Source organism: Gymnoscopelus braueri (assembly GCF_963280865.1).
Source record: "Gymnoscopelus braueri genome assembly, chromosome: 1".
NCBI lineage: Eukaryota > Metazoa > Chordata > Actinopteri > Myctophiformes > Myctophidae > Gymnoscopelus > Gymnoscopelus braueri.
In genome coordinates this window covers 53,721,790-53,749,483 of record NC_137603.1, presented here as the reverse complement: position 1 = coordinate 53,749,483, position 27,694 = coordinate 53,721,790, and the positions used below count along the sequence as shown (strand labels likewise).

Genomic DNA, 27,694 nt, shown 5'->3' with positions numbered 1-27,694 from the left:
TTTATATAATAGTTGTTAGAGGTTTAGCTTATGCTCTTATCCACAGCAACTTAAAAGTGCAATCAGTGGGCGCCGCTGGCCTAGTGGTTAAGGCGCATACCACGTATGAGCTCTAATGCCTCTGGCCTGACAGCGAGTCGCAGGTTCAATTCCCGAGCCAGACGACCTTTGCTGCGTGTCACTCCCTGTCTCTCTCTTGCTCAACTGCATACTATCAATAAAGGCAGAAAAGCCCCAATAATATCTTTAAAAAGTGAAAAAAAATCAGCGACTAGCAGTAATAATATTTCATTTTGTATAGATCCAATCCTACCATGAAGAGAAAAGTGCCAGGCCAGGAAACGATAGCAAACGTCTACAACTTTACCCACATATAGAATCCAACAATCTGAATATGCAAATAGGAAGTGCTGCCATGATGCACTCACTCCCAATGTCTGCGGGACGGGATAAGGCTGGGCAATATATCAATATTATGTTGATATTGTGATATGAGACTAGATTATGGTCTGGGATTTTGGATATTGTAATATTGTGATATGGCATAAGTGTTGTCTTTTCCTGGTGTTAATCACTTAAGCCTGAATTTATACTTTGATAGTCTGCGTAAATACCAGATCTACAATCTCACAATGCGTTGCAATGTGGTTGTTAAAAAATATATATTGAATAAGACTGTATATTAAGGTTGGGTCTATAATACATTATAAGTGCATTTGTAATGCATTTATAATTCCATTTTTATAAGGCATTTATAACACTTACTGTATAACAAGGTTTATGAAGTGCTGGTCATAATGCATTATAAACTCAGTGGAACAGCAACATTATAACTACTCACATTCTATCACCCACACCAGACATTTAGATATGAAAAATGACAAAAGTAGTGCCAGGGCATATCTCAATTATCACAATCAGCAGTTGGAGAAGAAGAATGTGCCGCTAAGCCCATTATACTGAGCAAGAGAGTTGAGTTGCATGTGTCCAAGCAGCAGCCCACTCATGGAGCCTACAGCCTCCACTCGCTGAGAGAAACCAAACATTGTGCTACAATAAGCAATGCTTTGTGTATGTCAGAGCTTTAGCCATGTCCCTGGCTGCATTATGTAGCATCATGAGAGACTCGGATGATGACATTTTGCACTGTGACGAAGACAGCTGGGTGGCATGATACAGATTAATATTCACCCCACAAAAGGGATTCTTCTTAGATTGTATTTAATAGTGGCCTAGTTGTGGCTGCATTTATGGTTCAACTGCAGGTTACAGTGCAAAAAAGACGATTTTTGCAATAGACAAAAAAGAAAAGTATTCTTATCAGGCTTGAAGTCATTATACTGCCTATTCAAAATCTAAGAGGGTACATTTATTTCTGCAGAGAGCACCATGCTGAATACGTACAGAGCAAAAAATAGTGTCAGAAATTCCATGGATTGAAGCAAAAACTAAATCTCACAACGGAAAAATGTTATATGGGCAAGTCCTAATTTGCGATTGAAGAAATGGTGTCAAAGGACTGTTTCCTAAACAATTAACACAATTATGTAAAATGATGATATTTTAGTAACATTGTTCCTGCTGTTCTACATACTGCCAACCAGGTGAAGAAATCACAGGTTGAGGCTTTGCTTTTATGAAATATCCCAGACCATTAGGGTTTTATGGAAGATGCTTCTGAACATATTGCTAGTTTGACCACTTGAAATGCTCTAATCTTGAAATAACAACCGAAAATAGCCAATCTACAAGCTCTCAATGCGTCGCATTGAGAGCTTGTAGATCGGCTATTTTCGCTGCACAACATGCTTCCATAGAGGACAATGCTGGCTTCTATGGGATCCAAATGACTGAAATCAGTGGCGGCGACTGAGAACTTACATCCATGCGTCTCTGAAAGTAGGACATAAACAAACAACAACACAGGTACTTAGTGACAAAGAGAGAGGGTTCTCACCAGCAGCTCCACCCCGAACCAGATCCCAGAGAGAGCCCTGTCGGGCAGCAGCGAGCCCTTGAAGCGAACGACGCCGGGCAGCGGCTCGTCCCCCGACCGCAGCTGGACGCGCACCTTGGAGCCGCAGTCGATGTCGCGCGCGCGCTCCAGCCGGGACTTGTTGCGCAGCAGGCCGTAGCGCTCCTCACAGTTGGTGATGGGGAAGAGCAGCTCGGCCAGCTTCTCGTCCAGCTCCAGGACGTCACGCTCGTCCAGGCTGAGCACCACGTTGGTCTGGTCCAGGATGCGGAGGCTCCGCTTGCCCTTGCTGGGCGGCAGCGTGCGGCCCAGGTTGTTGCGCTCCTGGCAGGCTTGGCCCAGGCTGCCGCGGGGGATCCTCAGGGTCTTCTGGGGAGGCTTCTCCACCGTGCACTCCTTCACCACCATGTAGAAGCGCCAGTCCTCCCGGAAGCCCCCGCTGGGCTTCTCCTGGCTCCACAGCGATGAGCTCATGGCTGCATGCTCCACGTTAGGGATGGGTGGGCGGGCGGGGGGGGTTCACGTCGTCAAGGCAATCTTGACCTGTGTGTCTTGGAGGAAACGCATTACTTGAATAGGTGCTGTCACCATCACAAAAGGTTTTAGATTAACTGTCATACAATTGCAATCAGGCTATTATGTATTAACACTTACAGTAGGTAATAGTTGTGACAGGGCCAGGCCTATTACTGAATGGACTTTTCCTAAACTACTTTATCCTCTTTACATGACAAAGGCCAAAGAAATAGCTCCCTGACTACTAGTACCTTGTTGTAAAATGTTTGACGGTGTTTCATGTATTTTGTATTTTCTTCTTTTTTTTTGCATTTCAGTAAAACACATGATTAATCATTAAAGTCCACATCATGGCCACTGTTGCTTTTATTTCATAATTCAAAATTATCTCTTGAATCTTCCCTTGAATCATTTGGCAGTCAAGCCAACAAAACAATGAATAACAAATATAATCAACAGTGTATATATCTATCAGCTCGCTATGTGCAATTTCAAAAGAGGTGATACGCAGGACCATTGAGTGATTTCCAATGAGCGCTTCCAGAATTGATTTTAAGATTTTACTGTTTGTTTTTAAAGCCCAAAATGGTCAGGCTCCTGTGTATATATGTGATCTTTTAACTCCTTATAAGCCAGGCCGCTGCCTGAGATCATCCAGCAGGGCCTTATTGGCGGTACCAAAGTCTCGCCTTGTCACAAAGGGCGACCAGGCTTTTGCCGTTCGGGACCCTCGGCTGTGGAACTCACTGCCTGGGGACCTCAAGCAAGCAAACTCAGTGTCCTCTTTCAAATCTCTTCTAAAAACTCACCTTTATCGCACAGCTTTTTCATAGATTATGAATTGTTGTACTATTTATGAAATCAATGTCTGATTTGTATTGTATTTTTTAACTGTTTAACTGTTATTGTAAAGCACTTTGTAAATTGTTTTTGAAAGGTGCTATATAAATAAAGTTATTATTATTATAAATTCGAACACTTAAGATTTAGGAATTTATTGACAGAAAGTAGTTCATCATAACATGCCTATGGTGGGTTTTTATGAAACAAAAACTTGAGGCACAAAGACAATAATCCAAGCTTTCTGTACAGGTGCAATCTTGGTGAGTTTAACGTCGTTTAATACAATCAGATAGGACTTTTCTGTTTGGATGAATGGGCTGTCAAGTGTTGGTATTGCAACTCTAGATGCCAGATGGCATTATAGCATCTAAGAGTTGCTTGCGGCTAGGATTTCTCTGGGATTTCATTTAGAATACTGTACAATATCCCCCCCAATGCCCCCATACCGATGCACTGTGACTTTGCTGATCCCTGAGCTCTGATTACAGATCTTACTGTACTTAAGATAGTTTACTGTACAGTACAGTCTTATTGTTTCATTGAGGTAAGGCTTAGATACCACTCAGATCAATAATGCTCTCATCTTATTGGGCAGTCAAGTGAGTCAACACATCATGTGTGATACTCTTGTTTGAGGACCCGTTGATGACTCTGATGTGATGCCTCATCTCAAGAAACCTATACAAATATCTACCGTCTGTCTGCTTTGCATGTTCACAAACAGTATTTAGTCTGTGGCCAGCTGGGTCCCTTCCTTCCGACAAATGATTCATACAACAGGCATCTGGACTTCCCCTTGGCTCTGGGTGTGATATTATGACAGTATAGGGTCAGATAGATAGATAACGTGATCATCAGACATAGGGTCGCATAAAGTACTAGTCTAAGTACAGAGCCTGGAGATGACAGGTGCCTGTCATCTTCTGTCTATCTGTCATACGTCAAGTATGACAGCTGCAGCCAGTTGATGCATAAGAAGTCATGTTATCGTTTTTTCTTTTATTGACTGGCAATCTGGCATACAACGATTATTCATGCATTAGCTAACGCTGTAGTAGGTTGATGAAGCGATTATTTCAGACTGTACACACAATGATAACAGGTGTTGCCCTCGTCCTGCAGCATTAAAAAAAGGATATTAGAATCCCATGTGTGTGTGTGCGTGCGTGAGTGTGTGTCTTCCCTTTCCCAGTCAAAGTGGTAATAAATCAGGCCCCTGGCTGCAAGAGGAGGAGGAAGTAGCTAGAATCCTGTGTCTGTATGTGTGTGTGTGTGTGTGTGTGTGTGTGTGTGTGTGTGTGTGTGTGTGTGTGTGTGTGTGTGTGTGTGTGTCCTCCCTTTCCCAGTCAAGGTGGTAATAATAATAATAATCCAGGGCCCTGGCTGCAAGAGGAGGAGGAAGTATAGCTAGCTTATAGAAGGCAATAGCAAATCTCGGGCAAAACAAAACACACTCACACACATGTGTCAGAAGACAGTGAAGGTATGTTGTGGTAATGAATGACAGTCAACTACAACTGCAGGCATCTCTTACCTTGTTGTTGTAGCCTTCAGTGGAAGAAGTCAGGGGTTCAGGGCGGCTGTCATCATGTCAACTGTCTTGTTGAGAGAGAGAGAAGAGAGGGGAGATTCCACTGGCTGATGCAGAGCAGCTAACCAGCTAACCAGCTAACTAGCTACTAGAGAGGGGAGATTCCACTGGCTGATGCAGAGCAGCTAACTAGCTACTTGCTACTAGCCCAGCTAGCTGTGTGATGAACAGAGCAGCTAACTAGCTAACTATCTAGAGAGGGGAGATTCCACTGGCTGATGCAGAGCAGCTAACCAGCTAACCAGCTAACTAGCTACTATAGCCCAGCTAGCTGTTGATGTTGTTGACAGGGTGCTCTGCTGCCGGCCTCCCTCCACAATAATAAAGTACCGTCAGCATTTAATTTATTAGCCTCTGTTCCCAAATAGAGGAGGGAAAAAGGGTGCTAAACCGCAGCTCTTACTGTAAGGTATGAAATAGATTATTTACACAAGATGACACACAACTCAACTATCATGGAGCTGCTGTCTGTGACGTATTGGTGCTCGCTCGCTCGCGCAGCCATTGATTGGCCAAAGCCGTCCGTTTCCGGGCGCTGATTGGTTGTGATATGTGTCTGTCATCAAGTCGCGCCCTATTATGGGGCTTTCCCCGCTGACGCGTCACTCAGAGCGGACAGGATAGGTTGAAGTGTGGCTACAGAGATGCTTAGCCATGGATCACAGGACGGTCGTCTGTCACGTCTGTCATGGATAAGCTTCAACCTGGTGTTTGCATTTTCTCCATTTACGGCTCATACATCTACATAAACGTTCACATTTCAAATATAAAGTGCTTACCCCATGGCCACAAATATTACAATTATGTACGGCTCCTCAAAATTACCCGTATCTTCCGTATTGTTCAATAAAAAGCATTTTAATCCGATTGGTGGTCAATTTCTTATAGAGTTACAGAGTGCAGTATACCTCCCAACCGATAGGATCACGCAGTAGAAACGCAGTGGAAAAAATGAGAAGAAAATGGCCACCAATCGGATTAAAAGGCTTTTTATTGAACAACACGGAAAATACGGGTACTTTTGAGAGCCCGTACAGAATTTTTACATCCGTGTCCATGAGGTAAGCCCTTTATATTTGAAATGTGAACGTTTATGTAGATGTACGGGCTGTAAATGGAGAAAATGCAAACACCAGGTTGAAGTTAATCCATGACTGTCATGATATGACAGTCATGTTACAGGGCTACAGAGATGCTGTACTGTACGCGCGCGTTCTATACCACTGTACAGTGGTGGAAAAATACCACCAAAAAAATAAATACTTAAGTAAAAGTACCAGTTTTGCAATGTAGAAATACTCTGTCACAAGTAAAAGTCAGAAATAAAAAAAATACTTGAGTAAAAGTACAAAACTATTAGTACCAAAATGTACTTAATACCAAAAGTAGAAAGTACTCATTATGCAGAATGTCCCATTAAGACAAAATGTATAAAAATCTTTTGAAATTAGCAGATCTACAAGCTCACAATGCATCATACAGCGACGCATTGTGAGCTTGAAGTATATAGAGCTTAAGTGGTTAATGTATGTTTTGTGATGATAATCAATATCTACAAAGTAACTAGTAACTAAAGTTTTCAACCAATGCTGTTAACTAAATTTACTTTCAGCTTTATGTTACTGAAGCTTATCTCTCATTAAGATAGTGTTACTCTTACTTCTCAGCGTAAATCATCCCTGGGTCTCTTCGGTCATTTCAGCAAATAATAATAATCATTATCATTTATATACTGTACCACCTTTTCAGACATAAATGCAGTGTTTTCCCTTAAACCTAAAAACAAAGGTCAAATTAAGAACAAAGCAATACAAGTTAAAATCTAGTCGAGAGTGAAATTAAAACAGTGAGATTAAGAAAGGATAAAATCAGTTAAAAGCAAGGTCATAGAAGTGTGTTTTTAGCCTGTCTGATATGCAGGAGGAGTATGTTTTAAATCTTCTGCGCAAAGCTACTGAATGTGTTATATCACCATGTCCCCAAGGAATACACCATTGCTGCCCATACTGTACATGTCAATATAATGGTGAAGAAGTAATGTCACATACATGTAATGTTCTCCATAATACTGTAGATCTGCCCTCTTCCTCCATTTCGGCCACTTCTACTAACTGAAAGATACTGTACAAACTAGCTAACTTTAAGTACAAATCAGACAGCTCCTTGACACATTTCAGTCCACTATAATTCAAATGATAACTTTAAACATCTTGACTTGCATGTGGTTGAAAATATGAGCTTGGCAATGCAGGCCATACAGTCATACATCAATGAGTGCCTTACATTTGTGAACAGCCATGCATCCTATAATTCTGGGATGGTGTTGTTAGGCTAAACGTGTCATAAAAAAGGAACCCCAGTCTCAGCCAACAAACAGATTGCCATTGCGAAACAGCCTCTTGTGCAGAGTGCGTGGTTTGTGTGTGGGAGACATTACTGTAATGTACTCCACTTCCTTGCATGATTTTGAAATAAAGATGAGACATGCATTAGTGATCCCAACGTCGATTCTCCTTCCTCTTATGGCACCACAGCTGCCTGTAAGGGACGCACTATGGAGAAAAACAAGTTCACCTTTCGTCACCTTGCTAAAATAATGTCCGATGTATTTTTTTTCAGAAAAGTGAAAAAACTGAACCAAAACAGACTATATGATATTACTTAATAATTTCACCCAAAACGTTTTTACAAATATATGACGATTGACATACAAATGACACTGTCTGTCAATTATGTGACACTTTGTACCTACACAACCAAAGGGTGGTTTATCCCCCTTTTCTCCCCAATTTAGTCGTTATGCCAATCAATTCCTCCCCACACACATTTCTGTGCGTGGTCACTGCTGTCGTATCCTATGGCTCACCTGCCAGTGAGGAGCACCCACCAGGAGGATGTAGAGCTTCTGTCCTACTCCTCCCGCTCAGCCCTCCTTGCTGACAGGTGCCGCCCCAGCCCATAGGAGTACATGCAGTGACCCAGCTTCCCTCCCCCGAACACTGTGTTCGTATAGATACTCGAAAAAAGCTGGGTGTATACCGTGTTGGATTCGAACCAGACTCTGTGTGGTGGGCAGCTACTGTGCCACTGCGCCACATGAGCACCCAGTGAAGGGTATTACCTAGTGTAGGTTCCAGTATGTAAGATTTCCTTAGTGAAACAGGTTCCAGTAATAATAATATAATACAGGAACCTGGGTAATACCTGGGTAATGAAATGGCTCAGGTATTACTAGGTATTATATAGCGGTCAAGAGGGTGCACGCACATCCTAACATTTCGACAGGTGCTGTATCAAAATAGATCAACTGTAAAGAAAGATAAGGTCCGCATACTGTCTTAATGCTCCCAAAATAATGTATTAATAGAGCGGTACTGTAGTTTAGAACCCTGCAGGACCCCAGTCAACTAGGTATAAAGGGTTTAAGTGGTTAAAGAAGTGAGAGTTTCATAATGAAGACATCAATTCTCAGGTATTTTATAAATAAAACATACACATTTTTTTATATAAATCCTTACATTGACCACACATTTATATGCAAAGCATTTTTATTTTACAAAAATACAAAATAAATTACAAAATTGTCAAAATTTGTAAACAAAGGGACACTTACTGTACATGAACAGTCAAGAAAAGTAAGGAACGCCCAGAAAAAGACAATATCTCATTGTAAATATGTAGAGTTTTAGAATACTGTATTAACCCCTTGAACCCCAGCATCCATATTCTTCTGGGCAAAACATTGGCCAAAAATAGCAACGGCTATCTTCTGCCAGCTATTCTGTCGGCTATCTGGCAAATAGTTGTTACAAACTGTTTAATAGTATATGTATATGAGCTGTTTGAACTTGTAAGATGGGTGTCATTGATTGATTCTCAAAAATAAGGAATCGGTTCAATAAAGGTCTTTTAGTTTCCAAATAAAGGCAGATTCCGTATTTCAAGGGACAGTTTATCTTATATTATCTTTAACTGTATGTACCGTACCTAAAATCATAGTGAGCAATTGTTCCGTTATGCAGACAACTTGTACATTTGTGGTAGAATATACTGTATGTTGTATATACTGTATGCAGGAAAGGATATTGTGTGTACGAGATATCCTGTCCTAACGATGATATATTGTTATTAGTTATCTCTTAGGACGCTGGTGTGGGGCGAGCACGTCATTTGAGCCTCCAATGGCGGTGATGAGGGTTGTAGTTAGTTAGATTGAGGGGGGGGGGGGGGGGCGAGAGAATGCACTCTTAAACCTAAGATGGTAGAATGAGGTAGCCCAATATTTTTTTTTAATTATAGTTACAGACTTGAGGGTAAGGCTCACTCAGGTCCTGCCTGGGATGGCGTTCGATGGTTGGTGACTATTCTTGCTTGGTTTGGTTTGGTTGAATCAGAAGGTTAGTCTGCATTCGCGTTGTGTCATTTCCTCCACTTCCTCCTTGCTGAGATCATTATTTATCAGCCTATAAAACAGAATACAAATTATTTCCCCAAGATCATAATTTATACAGGTATTTGGATGTTATAGGTATGTAATAGGAGAAAGGAGTTATTCAACATCTTTCAGTACATTCTGAAACACGACACAAGACCTCAGGTCCACAAGGCTAATATGGGTTTTTACTACAGCTTACATTACCGTAAGCAATGAAATCCTTCATTTTGTTGTTACTTTTGGGTCAATTTATACATTTCTGTATTAAGTAGCCGTGTAATAATCACAACACATCACAATAGAGGGGGGAAAAGGATGGGACCGAGTATAGACCCCTGGGGGATCGAAGTATATAAGGTTTAAATGTTTAACTTACCACAATGACTTGACACTGGTATTGTGCTCCAAGGCTTCAATGAGACATTCGACCCCCGTCCTGGTTATGCAATTCTCTGATAACCTTTTAGAGGAAATCAGAAAACAGAAAGAGAGGATGTGGTGCTAGAATGACCAAATGTCACATCTAAAATGTACTGTGTATCCCCCAGTATGCATGTCACTGTGATTGTGTACTCCAAAACTTACCAAAGCTCTTCCAGTGAGGTACTGTTCTTGATAACTTTGGCGAGGGCACAAGCTCCAGCACTGCCGACACCATTGTCTACCAGGCTGCCGTTAGAAATGATCAAAATCACTTCAATTGCCAAGCATAATATTGACAACATAATATAAATGATTTGCATAATTATAAATGTGAAATTGATTGTCATTGATTGAAGTAAACTAAGGTAATATTACCTAAGCCACACCAGGGTTTTGCTGTCCTCAAGAGCATTGGCCAAGGCCTCTGTTCCTGCATCACCTATCTTATTACCCCAAAGCCTGAAAACCAAGAGCGTATGCCGGAGGACAATTTCACGATAAATTAAAATCTCTGCGATGCGATTATTGTGAGCGTATTTTCTATCACAATAAACGATAATAACAATTATCGTCACATCCCTATTTAGGACCAGAGTAAATAAAAAACGATACAATGTGTAGGCCTCTGAGAACAGAGTTGAATTGATGGCCATACCCCAAGTACTGCAGAGACCGATTGAATCTCAGTCCTTCAGCCAGCTGCTTGGCCCCCACGGCTGTTAGGTTATTATTGCCTAGTCTGAAACAATGAAAGGAGCTCATTTGCCATGCCCCTTGCTAAAATGGCAAATGGCTTCTTTTTTTTGTGCACAGAAATAACACAGAATTATCACTTCAAAATAGTAGTTTTCTGCATTATAAATGTATAGTGAGAAAGAAAAAACATTCACTGACCTTAGGGCACGGAAATTCTGCTTGGTCTTCAAGAGATGAGAAAAATGCAGCATGCAAGCATCAGTTAGACTGTTGTTAAATAGTCTAGAGAGAGAGACAATAAAGGATTATACAAGCCTTATTCAGTAGCAAAAGCTATTTGCATGTCCATTTTGACATTGGCCGAAAATATATTTTGGAGAAAATACACGAGTGAAAACATTATTTTAGTGACAAGAAATATAAAAATGTAAAGTTTTCTTTCAGCACGGTCGGGCATACTCACGCAATCTTCTGGAAGCTCTCACACTGGATGACCTTAGCAAGCAGTTTGCGAATCCCCTCATCTGATATATTATTGTTTCTGAGGCTGGCAGAGGATAAAACAAAAAGAGGCTTAAGCAGATCCTCTATGTTAATGTATTTAAAGGCTATTGGACATAATGATGGGGTACTGCATTAATCAGTTTACTATGAATTTATTAGTATAGTATAGTATAGTATAGTATAGTATAGTATAGTAAAGTATAGTATATATAGAATGATGTACTCATTGTTTGATAATCATTAAAACATCTATGTTGAGAGAAAAGAAACGTAACTAGAAAAGTGCGCAGGTCTCCACCAGGCCGGGTTGTCTACCCAGGGCCCGCAAATTTTGGAAGGTAGTTATAGACAATTGGAACGGTACTGTATGTGAGAAAGCTGACTGATATACCCTATAATCATATGACTTCAGAGATAATGTGTACCGATTTGTGTGAGTTTTGGACCAAAGTTGTAGAAGTAGTAGCAAAAACTGTGTTTTGAAGAAAACAAAAAATCTTGTCAGCGTAATTGAGCGCGGCCTATATGGGAAGTTGCGTCATGATCCAAGGAATCCAGGGGAAAAAGGTTTGATTGTACGCTTTAAGAGTTATAGGCCAAAACGTGAAGGGCCCTGTTATCACACCACCATTAGGTCGATTTGAAAAATTTGGGGCAAAGGTTCTATCTTGGCCTGCCTACAGCAGTGTGCGTGCAATATATCACGCCGATCGGTCCAACATGCCGGAATTTAGCTGCTCACAGACACACACACACGGACGGACGGACGGACAGACAGGGGCGAAAACATAGTCTCCGGCCATCGGCCATCCGGCCTGGCGGAGACAAAAAGGAACTGCATTACTAAGCTGATGATGATATGTCATACTTACTGAAGGGCATTACAAACATGCATGCATGGAAGCAGCTGCTCCACCCCGACATCGCCAACAGAGTTAAAATCCAGCTGGATGCCCACAGGTTTCTTCAGATGTTGGAGTACATAGGCCAGTGCTGTACACTCCACAGGACCAATGTTACAGTATGTCAGTTTAAAGTGCTCTACTTCCAGCTTGGCCATAGCTTCTTTGGCGATCCTACTCTCCTGCAGCTCATAAATGCACTTGATGAGCCACACAAACCCGGGCATGGCATGCATGCTCTTCTTTTCCCCCTCCACGGGCGGAGGAATGGATTTGAAGTGCTTCTGCATGCCTTTGGACAGGCACTTCACCACCTGTTTCGCTTTCCGGTCCAGGGTGGGGCCTGGGCAGCAGCGGCACAAAAGGCCGCGATGCCGCTGGGACAAGAGCCCGGAAATGAAGGTGGCTGTTATTTGTAGGTTGGGAGTCTCTGCCGCCACGGCTTCCCTCTCTGAAAGCCCTTCCTGTTGGACAGTAGTGAAGGTCATGCAAGGCCCGAAGCATGCACTGCTCAAGCTCGTCTGCTGCGTGTCGTGAGGCTGGAAGAGCTTAGGGATGGTCGAACGGTCAAGAGTATCGTTTAGCACAATGTACAGAGCAGCGAAAAAGCACTGCATGGTTACATGGAGGAATTCATACCGTTTACGGCACGGGGAGGAGATGAGAAAGCCCACGCCGATATCCTCTTCTGTTACCCCGCATGTCTGCATCTCTGTGCCCGTGAAGACGTAACAGGAAGATTGTATCCCTTCGAAGGCCAACTGCCCCAGACGTAAGGCTGTGTTTAGGTGCAAGCAACCTAGCTCCAGGGCGCTCTGCTGGGGGCTTCGGTGCTGGAAGAAGTGCTGGAAGATCATCAAGTAAACATCGGTGACGGTTTGTGGGCTTCCCTCTCCACAGCCAAGCAGCTCCTTGTGGCACTTGGAGACGATCCAGCAAAGGACAGGCGTGTGACACAGCCCCAGTAATGCTTTATTGTTCTGCAGGGACCCCAGAACTTTGGCAGCCACAGTGGGGTCACTATGATGCTTCTTCACAAAACAGTCAATCCCACTGAGGGAGAACCCTTTCAGGAGGACCTCCTTGCGCAAATACCTCTTCAGGGCAGGCCCCACAGCCTCTGGGCGACTTGTCACCACTTTGCGCACACCCTTCATGAGGGAACCCTGAATCAAGTTGAACAGCAGCACAGGAACCGGTGCACGCTGGGTGGGACAGCAATGCCTCTGCTCGTCGGAAAAGCTCTGTCTGAGCTCGTCCAGGCCGTCGAAGGTGAAAAGGATGAGGTGTGGGTTGTCCAAGATGAACTGGAAGAGCTGATCCTGCTCTCTATCTGGCCAGCAGCAGTGCTGGAATAACAGTTCTTGGAGGGAAAGCTCCTTATGCTCCGAGCTCAGCCGGCGGCAGCTGAAAGCGAACAGCAGGACAAAGTCACGGAGGGCTGTCTTTCGAGCCCACAACAGGTGCAGTCTCTGAAGGAGTGTGCTTTTCCCACTGCCGGCCTCCCCAGACACCAGTACCGTGTCAGCGTCCTGGTTCGCTATGCCTGACGTGCCAACTACCACGTCTTCCAGGCCCAAAGCACCGTGGGCATCGGCAGATTTGGCACAAGTATGGGCTAGTTCCAACCGGCTGTCAACGTAGATATCGTCCAAAGACAGGTTGCTGGCTCCTTCGTAGGTGCCAAGGAAATGGGACTGGGCCGACAACGTGCAGCAGAGCTTTTTCTGGTACTGCAGGAATTCTGTGACAGACAGCACACACATGAGATAGGTTAAGGTGAATGTCGTCGCTGTCAGACAGAAACCTTGTATCTCCATATTTCATCTTTTTGTTTTCGTTTTTTAAGATTTTGTTTTCCCGCCTATAATGACTTGCCCAAAATAGAGACGCCAGATCGAAAGTGGATATGGTCTGTCTGTGGGTTTTATGAATATTTTAACCACTGAAAGGTATTAGCAAGAGCTTCAAACTACATAATAACAATGGATCCATTTGAATACAGGTTCCTTTTTCTATTCCCTGAAAAGTATTAACGGTTTTGGACACACAAGGTTTCCACCCCAACAGCGACGATATGCTAGCCATAGCTTTAAAATAAATCGTGCTAGCATTGCATCATGGCTGAGGTGTGGCTTCCTGAACTGAAATCTGGTTCAGGAACTGTGTTTAATATCGTCTTAGTCGGGTGGAAACCTCACATGTCCAAAACTGTTACTTTTCAGGATTCAAATTCAAAGGTATCAAAAGTAGCAGATCTACAAGCTTGAAGCGTGTCACTTCAAGCCACGTTTCGAGCTTGTGGATCTACTACTTTTGATACTTTTGTGTGACGCTGTAGTATGATCAAGTAAGGCAATAATTTATGAAAAAACACAAAAAGTTAGAATATGGATATCGGAGGTTTCTGCCCGACAACAACGATATTATATATACCCCTCTCTCTCTGGTAATCTCTACCCCCTCTTTCCTTTCCTTATTACATTTCTGTACTCATAATATGAGTGACAAGTATGATGGACAAAACTAATGCAAATAACATGTTAGCCTCACATAAAATAAGATGTTAAATACAGTATAACATAATTGTAATGCTGTACACTGACACCAGTTTTTGTTTCACTCTTACTGGTAGACAGTGGTGTAAAGTACTCAAGTACTTTACTTAAGTACAATTTTGAGGTATTTTTACTTCACTGGAGTACTTCCAATTTTCAATTTTCTTTTATTTCTACTCCACTACATTTCAGAGGCAAATATTGTACTTTTACTCCACTACAATTATGTGAAACTTTAGTTACTAGCAGGCCTGGAATTTCCTCTTTTTAGGGGCAAGGCCACTTGGCATTTGGCCTTGTAAATGTTTTGAGGGCACAAAGGCCAAATACAAGGACAGCAAGGCCATCAAATAAAACACTGATATTATCAAATTCAGTGAAATAAAATAAAAATTGTACAAACTCCTGAAAAGGAGTTCAGAAGTTCATACTCAAGAGTCACTGGACTGGTTTGAAGATGGGGATGAGAACTAAGGAGGAGTTAAGAATTCAGAATCTTGACAGTGAAATAGAGATGGTAATTCTGTACTCTGATGAACTTATGTTCTGTAACTGTTGGCCCAAACAGCATGTGTATTATTAGTGCTAGTGAGTTTATGTTCTGTTTGTCACGTACTCTGTGTCTCAGAAGTCACACAGACTGTCTGAGCTTTCTTTGCAGCTGGCAGAGAGAGCTGTAACTATTTTTAATCATCCTTTTTGTCACTCTTTTTGTCAATCTACGCTCTTGCAAGGGCCTAATTTTTGAAGGGCATGAGGCCAAACTGTGGGGCAACGGCGGTCATGGCCTCCCTGAAATTCCTGCCCTGGTTACTAGTTACTTTGTAGATTTTTATTATAATTACAAAACATACCACTTCAGACCTATATATACTTTGTCTACTTGAAAATAGCTGATCTACAAATGTCGCGGTGCAACGCGTTGTGTGTGTTTTCAAAAGATTTTTATACATTTTGAAAATGTGTGAAATTGGACATTCTGAGTATTTTTACTTTTGGTACTTTAAGTATAGTTTGATGCCAATACCTTTGTACTTTTACTCAAGTGCATTTTGAATACCAGACTTTTACTTGTAACAGAGTATTGGGTTATTAATACTTTTACTTAAGTACAGAATGTGAGTACTTCTTCCACCACTGCATAATTGTAATGCTGTGCACCGACACAATTTTTTGTATAACTACTGGTATATGAAATACCTTCAGAATGTATCCATTTCTCTTGGTTAGATGGAGCTTCATATCTCTCCTTCTGCTGAAGGTACTGCAGGAGAACCTTGGCGGCACTTTCCCCTTTGGAGCTGACATGACCAAGCAAATGTCTTGCCTAATAGAAATATGATGAAATACATCCTCATGTCATCCATGAACACAAATGCATTATCAACAACGTAGTTGTACAACTGTTGTTTTTGTCTCATGTCTCAAAAAGACTTCAGAACTACAGCTATCTATGGACGTTTTTTAGTCCAAACATTAAATGATAAATACCACAATGAAATAAATAAAATCGACAATGAAATGTGCACTTATTCATAATCAGAACGAGTGCAGGCACATACCTGCATGCATACCAGTTTCTTGTGCGTGTGTGAGTGCTCTAGATAGATAGATAGATAGATAGATAGATAGATAGATAGATAGATAGATAGATAGATAGATAGATAGATAGATAGATAGATAGATAGATACATAGATAGATAGATAGATAGATAGATGTACTGTACATATATTTTTAGAGAGAGAGAGATTTATGTATGTGCACAAGATATAAAGATAGATAGATTGTAGTACAGTAGGTTATATATATTTTTAGAGAGAGAGAGATTTATGTAAATCACTTTGAATTGCCTGCTGTGTGTGAAAATGTGGCCTACAGTAGGTAATACAAATACAATTGTAGTAGTGTAGTGATGAAAAACGGGTTTGCTTTGGAATCAAGTAGCTTAGTATGTTTAAAGAAAGAAAGAAAGAAAGAAAGAAATGAGATGCATGCCAACGCATTTAAAATGTCTCACACAGTGTCAAGTTCATGTAGGCTATACCTTAGCCGTGGATCACACGACGGTAGTCCGTCATGGATGAACTTCAACATAGTGTTTGTACTTTCTCCCTTTTTGGCTCGTACATCTACATAAACGTTCAAATGTCAAATATAAAGTGCTTACCTCATGGCCACCGATGTTGAAATTATGTACGGCTTCTCAAAAGTACCCGTATCTTCCGTATTATTCAATAAAAGGCATTTTAATCCGATTGGTGGCCATTTTCTCATAGAGTTATAATGTATCAAAGTGCAATACACCTCCCAACCGATAGGGTCACGTCGTTGAAAGCATATGGCGAAAAGGCGGAAAAAATGGCCACTGATCGGATTAAAATGCTTTTTATTGAACATTACGGAAGACACGGGTACTTCTGAGGGCTCGTACATAATTTTAACATCCCTAGCCATGAAGTAACCAATTTATATTTGAAATCTGAATGTTTATGTAGACGTAAATGGAGAAAGTGTCAAAGTGCAAACACCAGGTTGAAGTTCATCCATGACGGTCGTGTCGTGATCCATGGCTAGGCCATATACCTCACCTGCTGAGAGGGCGTGTACACTGGCAGCTGCACTTCATCGCAGTCCGTCAGGGTGAGGCTTCCTGCTTCCAGCAGCACGGCGAGAGCTCCATCCACACAGCCCCTCAGATCGCGGATCAGAGCCGGCCTGGCCGTGACAAGGGTCTCAGTAGCGGTACTACTGCTATGGTGGTCTTCTGTCCCCCTGTCCTCTAGATCTAGAACACAACTTTCTCCTTCTCCCAAGGAGAGGCCGGCTATATGATGATGGACCCCCTCCTCCTCGGGTAAGACCTGGTTTAGAGCGGTGAGGAAAAGCCCGCACGCGTCCACACCCTTGGAGTGCACGACGTCCAACAGGTGCCTGGCGTTGGTGCACAGAGCCCTGCCAGGCACCTGCACGTTCAGATAGTCCTCCCAGACCAGCACGCCGTGCGCGATCAGCTCGTCCAGAACCCTCTCCAGAGCCTCCGCAGAGCCGCTGCGGCACAGCGCGCTCAGCAGCTCTGCTCTCCGTCTCAACACCAGCTCCTGTGCGCTCATCATGTCTCGTCCAGATCCATCCTCCTCACTCACAGACTGACAAGACAATTAAACAGCTTGCTTCAAGTTGAAGGAGCCAGCAATAATAGCTTTGCTCATATCCAGCACCATATGAATGATGATTATGGCATCGCGTATAGCCTCATCCAAGTTTCATTATAATTTCCTTTTGTGAAAATTTACCAGCAAACCTGTGGTTTAATAAGTTAATAACAAGTTCATATCGCTGTTTTATGTTAAATGGGATAATTAAAAAGAAACCTGTATTAGCATACAAATCAAAAAAATACTGAGAGCCTACCCAAAGAACAGTCAGTCTCCTCAACTCTAGAGTGCAGCAGTATGTGTGCAGTAGCATATTGTTCTCTCTTCCTCATTCCATGGTGTTTTTGTCAGTCGAAAGTAAAAGTGGGTGTGTACTGTGTAGAAAGTCCCATCGACATGCCTGATGGCTCGTTGGTAGCCAATGCAGGAAACTGGAAACTTGGCCTTGGATCACAAAACGTCGGGGCCGGTTTTAGCCTGCTGCACTAGGGTGCGCAGGAAGAAATTATAGGTAGGTGGGCAACTAAATCAACTAATTATCATTCTATCTATCTATCCAGTATCATATCAGTTTGTCTATCAATCGATCTATATCTATCCATCTATCCATCTATCCATCCATCCATCCATCCATCCATCCACCTATCCAGTATCATATCAGTTTTTTTTTATCCTAGGGTTGTCAACTCCCAGAAGTTAAAGTAAGGGACACTACAGTATTCCTGCTAGGATAGGTCAAAACCCCCGAAATGCATAGAAAACTATGCATTTTGGCACAGTTATACCCATAGCACAATACAAACACAACAGGTCTTACACCTGCATTAGGCTACTTAGTGTAACATGGTTGTAACAAGTTCTATTCATAATCACAAGGAAATGTACAGTTCAACTTATTGTTTAAGCCACAATGACATCCACAGGTTTTATAGCAATTGTTGAATTTAGGCCTTAAATGTGAAATGTTCTACAATCATGTTCAAATTGGATACAGGATAGGTGGGCACTATAGGGACATCTGGGCACCTCGATGTACAATTGGTTATTTTGTCCACAATGTTATTATTATATATTTTTTTGGAAAAATTGTAAAGTAATGTAAAGTATACATGATGTGAAAATGCACGGTACATCATTATCAGACTTAATTTTATCCTTCAATTTTGTAGCAATTGTAGAAATATTTGACATTTTAAGCATGTTCTAATCATGTATAAAAAACATTTTCAAGCCCGTGAGCACTTTTTATTCCAATTCCGACTAGCCGAGATCTACCACCACAATATGTTCCAAAAAACACCATGAGTAAGAAATCATATTTAGCCTACTTTAGCCATTTCTGACAGGCTCAATCTATTTGCAAACATCCACACAAAGGCTAGTAGTCTATGAATAAACAAAATGACAATTTTGGGGGGGGGAAATATGAGGACAATTTTTTAAGAAAGGTGATACTTTTCAAAATAAATTAAAACAAAGGATACTTTTGACAGATGTGATGACAGATTATCTGTCTATGAGGGTGTCATGATATACTAATTTCACGATACGATACACAAAATTGGGCTCACGATATCGATACGATATTATTATTTTTAAAATAATTCAATTATCATCAACATTGGCCATCATCTTCAGTTTAAAAGTGCTTTATTTATAAAACACATACAAAAACAACAACAACCAACCAAGTGTAGCCTAGTTATTAACAACAGCTTCAACAAAATATAGAGCCAGACCAGAGAAGGTTGCTTGTAAAAGATCTATGGCTTGGCTTTGATGCAATCTTAGATTAGATGTTGGCCTATGTAGGCTATACACAAATATAGATATAGCCCTAGATATAGCATATTTTCTGCTAACTTGTTTATATTTTGTACTTGTAACTTAGACAACAAAGGGACAAACCACTGGTTTTAAAATTGTGGTTTTAATTTACCCATTATGTTGATTTAACCTCCTCCAGGCAACAGCATAAAAGAGGACACTGGCCACAACAGACATCAGTCAGACTGTCGATCAGAAAATACATCATGAATAGGCTAACATTGATTTCTGTACTACTGTTTAATTGTGTTGGAAATTCTCGCACAAGCTGACAACTAGTTAATTGTAGTAAATTATTATGGACACAAGATGGCAGTGTCATACATACTACACCTCAACATTTTGCAGCAAACCTTAGAATGGGTGAATTTGGTGGTGGTGTGCACCTGGGGTGACACATAAGAACATTTTTAAGCTTAGAAATGGGTTTGGTGTGGCTAAGGATAAGATACAGACATTACATTGATTCCAAGGCAGTGAATGGGGTTCAGGCCTCTAATATAAATTAGTTTATGAAGTCACAAATGAATCGGGTCATTCCATGCGGTGGGTGCAATTTGTTTGACCTCTCCATTTTCAGAAAAGGCACAATCTTTGATACTGCATCAGGTAAAATTCCTAGAAAACAAATGTTTCTACCTCATGAATAAACGCCTTGTTTATATTACACATACATACAGTATATGACATTTTTATATATTTTTTGTAATTGTTTATTCAGATTTACAGAGAGGTTTGATTTCCGAGGGACACAAAATGACAAGTTTTTGTAGAAGCACCCATAGTTCATTGCACAGATGCAGACACAGTAGCCGTTTTAGATGATGTCAAACGGCTTGGCTTTGACAAACTGTCATTGGCTGTCCTGGCTGAAGACCACGCCCACCTGCTTCCTGGCTTCATCCATGATCTCGGTGAGCAGGGCCGACTCCGAGAGGGGCATCCGAGGACTCTCCTTAAGTCCTGTACGGAAGGTAGACGGGGGCCAGTTTGTTCAGCCACATGTATTCTTCAGTGGTGGTTAAAGTACTCATATTTCTTACTTAAATAAAAGTAATGATACTGCAATGTAGAGATACTCTGTTACAAGTAAAAGTCCAGAATAAAAAAATGACTTGAGTAAAAGAACAAAAGTATTGGCATCAAAATATACGTAAGGTACCAAAAGTAGACTACTAGTACCCATTATGCAGAATGTCCTATTTCACAGGTTTCAAATGTATAATATTTATAAATAGCGTTGTAGATCGGCCATTTTCAAATAGCCAAAGTTTAAATAGGACTGAAGTGGTTAATGTATGTTTTGTAATAATAATCCAAATCTACAAAGTAACTGGTAACTGAAGTTTTCTAATAATTATAGTGGAGTACAATATTTGACTCCGAGATGTAATGGAGTAAAAGTATACAAAATGTGAAATACTCCAGTTAAGTAAAAGTACCTCAAAGTACTTAGTTACTTTCCACCACTGGTTTTCTTGGAAGAGATGGGTCAATATTTCTGTGGTTTCATTCATACCCCATTGACTCGGACAGCATCGCTAAAGCGATAAGGAGGCCCAGTTTCACAGAAACTAAAACTCTTGTGTGGGAGGCTGTTTGGACACTGATCAATAGGATGTGTATTTAATTTAAACACAATACAATACAATACATCAAAAGGTTGACTGAGAAATAGTCAATAGTTGTTTCTGTGTTTTCTATAAAGTCAGCAAAGAGCCTGCTCATTGGGTATTCAATATCTTGGAAAGGAGAAACACTCCTTTGTAACTCAGTAGGCAGATATGCCACTAACTGTAACAGGAATAGAGGTTTGACTCTCCTCAGGGTCCAGCCAATTCTAGATTAGCCAATTGTAAATGACATCTACTGCAAGGGTTCCCAAACTTTTCAGGCTGCGACCCCCCAAAATAATCATATTTGAATTGGAGACCTCCCCCACCCTGACAAGCACTTGGAATTGTAGGCATTACATTTAGTTTGACTCTGTGCCACAGATAAACATTGTGAAAATAGACGATCGAGGCGGTGGGAACTTGTAGATCGGCTATTTTCACAATGTTTGCCTCTTTCTTACGTAATATTTGACAATTTGGCTAATTTGGCAATAAAAAGGCCTGGCAAGTCATTCAATTGTAATGACTTTAGACATGTGCAGATATCCTGTTTTGAGTGAGAAAACAATGTTGCACATTATTAAGCTAATCATCTGGGGACCACCCCACAATGGCCTACCTTTGAGCAGGCATTGCCTCACTTCCTCTGCCTCATAGCGAAGCCCAGTGCTGTTGGTGAAGTTCATTGGTAAGCAGGGTTCAGGCAGGGGATACTGTGTCTCCTTCCCATTGACCACCAGTGTAGTAGGACAGTGCATTGGACCAAGAACCTGGAAGACAGACAAAAAACATTAACTTGAAGCCTTAAGAGAGAGAGTCTGTTTTTTGGACATGCAATATACTTGTAGTTGTAGGGAACATCAAAAGAATCTGTTGTGTGGCTCTCACATATCATCTGAGAGTACACAAACTCACTACGAGGGCCAGTGTAAGCGCCCTAGGCATTATTATTACTTCTGCATTATTATACATCATGTGCCATTATTGGGAAATGTCCCCTCACAAGGCTGGCTTCAAGTCATACCCTGATGGTGCCCTTGGTGCCACTGATGGTGGCATCGTTCGGCAGAGGGACGGCAATGGAGAAGGTGCAGGTGGCCATTCTGTTCTCTGAAAACTTCATGACCACCACCATGGACTCATCCACCCCTGTGTGAAACATCAGCGAGAGACAACGCAAAGGTGGGTTAACCATTGTGAATGTGCTGCCCAACAAATTGTTATTATTAACTGTGTGTCTGGTTAATGATCCAAATATTTACATTGTACAGGGTGTTAAACGGTTGTTTAACACGACACACCCCCTCTCTTGTTTCACACTCCCGAGTTGGAAATGATTATAGTGTGCATTAGTTTTTTATCACGCCTGGACTATCGTAGCTTGCTGTTCACCCGCCTCAGTAAATGATCTCTGAACCGCTTACAACATGGTCCACAACACTGCTGCCAGGCTAATAACTAAGTCCAAGAGCAGTGGTTCTCAACCCACAGGTTGAGAACCCCAGGGGGGTACTCAAATGTTTTTTGGGGGTCCCCAGATGACAGTAAAGTGACATTTTAAGGACTTATAATACCTAAAACCTAAAAAGAGCTGTTTAACCGTAAAGTCAATGAGGAGCATATTTTGAATGATCAATTTCTAATCAATGCAGCAATTATTTTTTATTTACATCATGGCAAGGTAACACAACCCAACCCAACCCAACCGCTGTTGTTGTGTTCTTGCCCTTTGAGTGACTGTGGACAGTTTTTAAAATAAGCTGCAAAAGACTCACCTTTTTAGACAGGCATTTCCATCGTTATTGTGTGACTGGAGCTCTGTGTGTCATGTCCGTTGTTTGTGTGATTTGTTATGTGTTTTATCAGTTATTTAACTCATTTGTTTTTTGATAGTTTTATTGATACTCTACTTTTTTTTTTTTTAACTAAATTTTTATCCCGCGATTTTTGTAACCCATTTTTTTTCACCCGGTGCCAATTTCCTAAGTTATCCTGGGCACTACACCAGCCCTACACCAGTATTACACCTGTCACCCCACAGTAGGGAGGCCAGGGCCGAGCTCATGCTTCCTTCAGGCATGAGAGCCAACTGACCTTCTTGTCACCTGACAGGGGGGAGTTTCCCTGGTTGGACGTAGCGCGTGGAAGGAACACGTTATTCCAACCAGTTCCCTTCCCCTCCATCAGGCGCCCCGGCTGTCATGGGGGAGGCGGTATAGTGACCAGGATTACTACATGTTTTTGTGAGGGTATTAACTACCCTAGGAGACACGGGGAGAACATGCAAACTCCACACAGAGTAGGCCCTTTCGCCAACCCCACCTAGGGTATGGGCGCTGATGACGCGGAGGAGAAGACACGCCCCCAGTGCCCACAGCGTCCCCGGCGGGAATCGAACCCAGGACCTTCTAGCTGTGAGGCGACAGCGCTACCGACTGCGCCACCGTGCCACAGATATCTACTTTTACTGTGTTTTTAAACCGGTAAAGCACGTTGCGGCTGTCTCGTCTGTGAAAGTTGCACTTACTTACTTTACTCTGCTATTTCCCTCTGGCCAGGTGAGCTGTACATGATAATGTTGTAGGTCACAGGGCAGAGGGGTGTGTCAGCAGCTCTTGTTGTTTGTTTGTGTTTATAGTTTTATAATATTCCAATTTCCCCAAAGGGATTAATACAATATCTATCTAAACGAATACAAGAACACTCGTCACCAGGTTTTCCTAAACGTAACCTCAGTAAAACTATACCTAAATCTAACCTTATTCCTAAACGTAACCTCAGTAAAACTATGTCTAAATCTAACCTTATTCCTAACCTTAACCTCAGTAAAACTATGCCTAAATCTAACCTTATTCCTAAACGTAACCTCAGTAAAACTATGTCTAAATCTAACCTTATTCCTAACCTTAACCTCAGTAAAACTATGCTTAAATCTAACCTTATTCCTAAACTTAACCTCAGTAAAACTATGCCTAAACCTTATTCCTAACCTTAACCCGCGAAAAGAAATGGGGGCTAGCGTGTTTTGGGGCGAGCCTTCCGGTCACCATCTAAACCTGCCAAGTCTATCTTTCATAATTTTTTTTTTCTGTCTATCAGTCTGGACACCATAATGGCAGTCTGCCAGCCCGTCTTCTTTAAGTACCTGAGTCGAGCAGAACTCCTGTGGCCTGGATGGACTGCGGCCTCTCCCCGTTGAACACCATGAGGACAAACTGCAAGCAGTACACCCCGATGTCCAGCAGGGCGCCTCCACCCAGCTCCTTCTCCACCGAGCGGGGGATGTGGAGCTGTTCGGAGCCGAAGTAGGCCTTGACCAGCTTCACCTCCCCTACCGCCTGCTCGGCCAGCAGCCTGCGCACCTCCGCGTGCACCGGGAAGCAGCGGGACCAGATGGCCTGCAGAGAAAAAACACAGCAACCCAGAGCAGGGAATGGAAGTCATACTGTCAAATGCCTAAAACCTATGGTATAGAGCACCGAAGTCTGACGTAATTTACTCATCCTACCTGGGTTGCGGTTTATTTCCCCCATTCAGAATTCCCATAGACTTGTTTAATATCGCGTCAAATAAGAACTGTGTTCCAAAAATAAACAAATGATCCCGGCGGTTTGACTCTTATGGATATGAAGCATCAACTGACGGTGATAAAACGCTAATGTTACTGCGGCCAAATTAGTTACATTTTCGCCAGAAATAGACTTTATCAAATATGAGTGACTGACTATCATAAACGATAGAGCGACACCTCCCTGACAATATCGCCGGGACAGTTTGTTTATTTTTGGACCACAATTCTTATATGCGACGATTCTAGATGACCCAATGTTATTCTCCTTAGAGAAATTACTTCCGCAACCTGCAGGGGATGAACGAGTGACGTCAGGACTTCAGTACTCTATTGACCAGTGGTGGAAGAAGTACTCACATTTTGTACTTAGGTAAAAGTACCAATACCACAATGTAGAAATATTCAATATAAGTACAAAAGTAAAATATACTTAGGTACTGAAAATAAAAGTACTCATTATGCAGAATGTCCCATTTCACACGTTTCCAAATGTATGAAAATGCTTTGAAAATAGCAGATCTACAAGCTCACAACGGGTCGCTTTGCAACGTGTTGTGAGCTTGTAGATCGGCTATTTTCAAATAGCCCAATACATAGGGCTGAAGTGGTTAATGTATGTCAATGTTTTGTAATAATGATCAAAATCTACAAAGTTACAAGTAAATAAAGTTTTCAAATAATTGTAGTGGAGTAAAAAGTATAATATTTGCGTCTGAGATGTAGTCGAGTAGAAGTAAAAGTATTGAAAATCGGAAAAGTAAGAATTCCTCAAAAGCGCACTTAAGTACAGTACTTGAGTACATGTACTTAGTTACTTTCCACCACTGACGGTATTAACCGTTTTTTTTCTTTCTTGAAACCTTATTTTTTTCTCCTTTTTTTCTGTTTTTTGTATAAACAGCATTTTTGCAGGTGTGCCTGTTGGAACCGCAGTATACGGCCCTTTGAGTTTCCTTGAGCATGGCACTAACACTACAGTGGTTTGATTCCCTCTGAGGAGGAGACGTCTACTGAAAAGGTAGGCTACTGTATACACACCCAGGCTCTGTGAGGCACTTTGGATAAAAGCATCTGCCCAGAAGTGCAGGAGGACTTGTAAATTCATGACATGCCATGACAACTGAACTTCCCTGGTGGGATCAATAAAGGTCTGTCTGTCTGTCTGTCTGTCTGTCTGCCTCTCTGTCTGTCTGTCTGTCTGTCTGTCTGTCTGTCTGTCTGTCTGTCTGTCTGTCTGTCTGTCTGTCTGTCTGTCTGCCTGCCTCTCTGTCTGTCTGTCTGTCTGTCTGTCTGTCTGTCTTCATCATTCGTCATATTTCCGCGATGAAGGAATGATCAGGGTTCGATTTGTTAGAAATAAAAAATAATCAGAGATGGGGACATTTTCTTAACCACTTAAGCCCCTATATATACTTCATTGTGAGCTTGTCAATCTGTTATTTTAGTTTAGTTTTCTTTGGGAGGGGGGATTGCTCAAAACAGGGATGCAGGGTTTACATCATTATGGTCACGAAAAGCCATTTCAGCTGGTCTTTAATTCAATCTGACCAGAAGCAGGGATAAAATATCCCCACCAGCGCAAAAATTTAATGACCATGAAAATCAGAGGCATGGATTCTCCCCCCATCCACCCCACCCCACCCCACCCCACCACCCCAACCTAACCCCCCAGCAAATCCAACTCGTGGCTCTTTAAGGCACTTTAGATAAAAGCATAGCTGCCCACAGACGTTCAGGACTTGAACATTCATCATTGGTCCTATAGCTGCCTGCGATGGAGGAGGGGAATGATCATCACACAGCGTCCTTGGAGAGCCTCTTACCTCCATCAGGAAGACGCTGCTCTTCCTGGAAGCGGCGATGAGGTCCGTCACCTGGCCGGAGTTCATGGCGAAGGGTTTCTCGCACAGCACGTTCTTGCCCGCCTTGAGGAAGAGCAGGCCGACGCGCCAGTGCTGCGTGTGCAACACGCCCAGGTACACCACGTCTGTGCAGAGGACGGAGAGAGACATGCTCCAGGCATCAGCTTCAAACGCTAACGTCATTAACCTATTAAGACCTGAGGCCGATTCTACAAATGTCTTCTAAATCCTGTCGATATATCAGTGGTTCTCAAACTTTTTCAGGTCAAGGACCCCCAAATTGATATGTATTTGGTCGCAGACCCCCATCTGAAAATACTTTGTTCCAGGGACCCCAGGGAGCATGGAAAATGTTTGAAGGATTTGAAGAAATGTTCACAATTTTTAAAAATAGCAGATCTACAAGCTCATAGCACGGCACAAAGTGACGCGCTATGAGCTTGTGTGTCTGCTATTTTTGAATAAGTATAAAATAAGGGCTAAAGAGGTTAAAATCTGAAATGACACAGATGCCTTCCCGGTCTTAATGTGTTAAAAACCAGTGTCTCATCATCAATCTTCTAAAGGCCCCTCACACACACACAGCCTGGACTCTCCCCGGCCTGTTAGTAGTCAACATCAACCCACCAATGTCAGGGTCGCTGGCCAGTTCCTCGTAGCTCCCGTAAGCTTTGGGAATGCCGTGCTTCTTGGCAAACTCCTGTGCCCCCTCCAGGCTCCTCGACGCGATGGCTGCTATCTGTTCATATAACACCACACACACACAAACACACACACGCACACACACACACACACAATTTCATTACTGCGGTGCGGCCAACCTTGTCATCCCAGTCGAGGCAGGCATCCCCTCTGTGCCAATGAAGATGTAGTGTGTTTGTTTCGGGAGGTTGAGTATGTACCTGGTGGTCTCCAGCGGGGAGAGTCTTCATGGCCACGCTGAAATCATGACTGATCTTCCCCGCGCCACACAGTCCCCATCGGGTTGCCATGGCGCCGCCTAGCCCCTGCGGCTGAATGGTTACAGTATATACTGTACGTGACGGGGTCAGGTGAGAGAGAGAGAGAGGGGAGATCCGAGCTGCTGCCGGAAGAGTTGTTGTTGTGACCTTGGGGGAGAGAGAGGTCAGAGCGTCCAGAGGTTGAGTGGAGACGTGCCGGAGTGCCGGGGCGGAGAGAGAGCATTTATATGCTGGGGAGAGAGGAGAGGCATGTCACC

At 42.3% G+C, this 27,694-nt stretch overlaps 3 protein-coding genes across 10 annotated transcripts in view; all 3 read right to left on the bottom strand.

Annotated features, from left to right (window-relative positions):
• cyld (cylindromatosis (turban tumor syndrome)) overlaps window positions 1–5,395 on the bottom strand; it is a 46,366-nt gene extending 40,971 nt beyond the window's left edge. For 6 of the 7 annotated variants that reach the window (XM_080428975.1, XM_080428977.1, XM_080428979.1 and 3 more), the window contains exons 1-2: window positions 4,869–5,395; window positions 1,958–2,526 (exon numbers count right to left, since the gene is read on the bottom strand). In XM_080428975.1, the coding sequence (XP_080285101.1) occupies window positions 1,958–2,449 (492 nt within the window). In that variant the 5' untranslated portion in view covers window positions 2,450–2,526; window positions 4,869–5,395. The remainder of the gene's footprint in view (window positions 1–1,957; window positions 2,527–4,868) is intronic. The other variant, XM_080428976.1, reaches the window with a different exon arrangement.
• Window positions 5,396–8,533: 3,138 nt separating this feature from the next.
• Window positions 8,534–17,905, bottom strand: nod2 (nucleotide-binding oligomerization domain containing 2). 2 transcript variants are annotated; one of them, XM_080430505.1, is made up of 11 exons: window positions 17,856–17,905; window positions 17,033–17,590; window positions 15,644–15,770; window positions 11,856–13,629; window positions 10,943–11,026; window positions 10,678–10,761; window positions 10,439–10,522; window positions 10,159–10,242; window positions 9,946–10,029; window positions 9,737–9,820; window positions 8,534–9,388 (listed from the first exon to the last, which is right to left on the bottom strand). In XM_080430505.1, exons 2-11 carry the CDS (start codon window positions 17,555–17,557, stop codon window positions 9,316–9,318), a joined length of 3,003 nt encoding a protein of 1,000 aa, XP_080286631.1. In that variant the 5' UTR covers window positions 17,558–17,590; window positions 17,856–17,905; the 3' UTR covers window positions 8,534–9,315. The 2 variants fall into 2 exon arrangements, with proteins under 2 accessions (XP_080286631.1, XP_080286632.1); XM_080430506.1 differs by having other exon boundaries at window positions 10,678–10,746; window positions 17,033–17,865.
• A 2,374-nt stretch (window positions 17,906–20,279) lies between these two features.
• dhdh.1 (dihydrodiol dehydrogenase, tandem duplicate 1) lies at window positions 20,280–27,467 on the bottom strand (the record flags this gene model as incomplete). Its single annotated transcript, XM_080429040.1, has 7 exons — window positions 20,280–20,389; window positions 21,662–21,812; window positions 22,067–22,191; window positions 24,188–24,440; window positions 26,437–26,600; window positions 27,103–27,214; window positions 27,378–27,467. 7 exons carry the CDS (start codon window positions 27,465–27,467, stop codon window positions 20,280–20,282), a joined length of 1,005 nt encoding a protein of 334 aa, XP_080285166.1.
• Window positions 27,468–27,694: the final 227 nt, after the last annotated feature.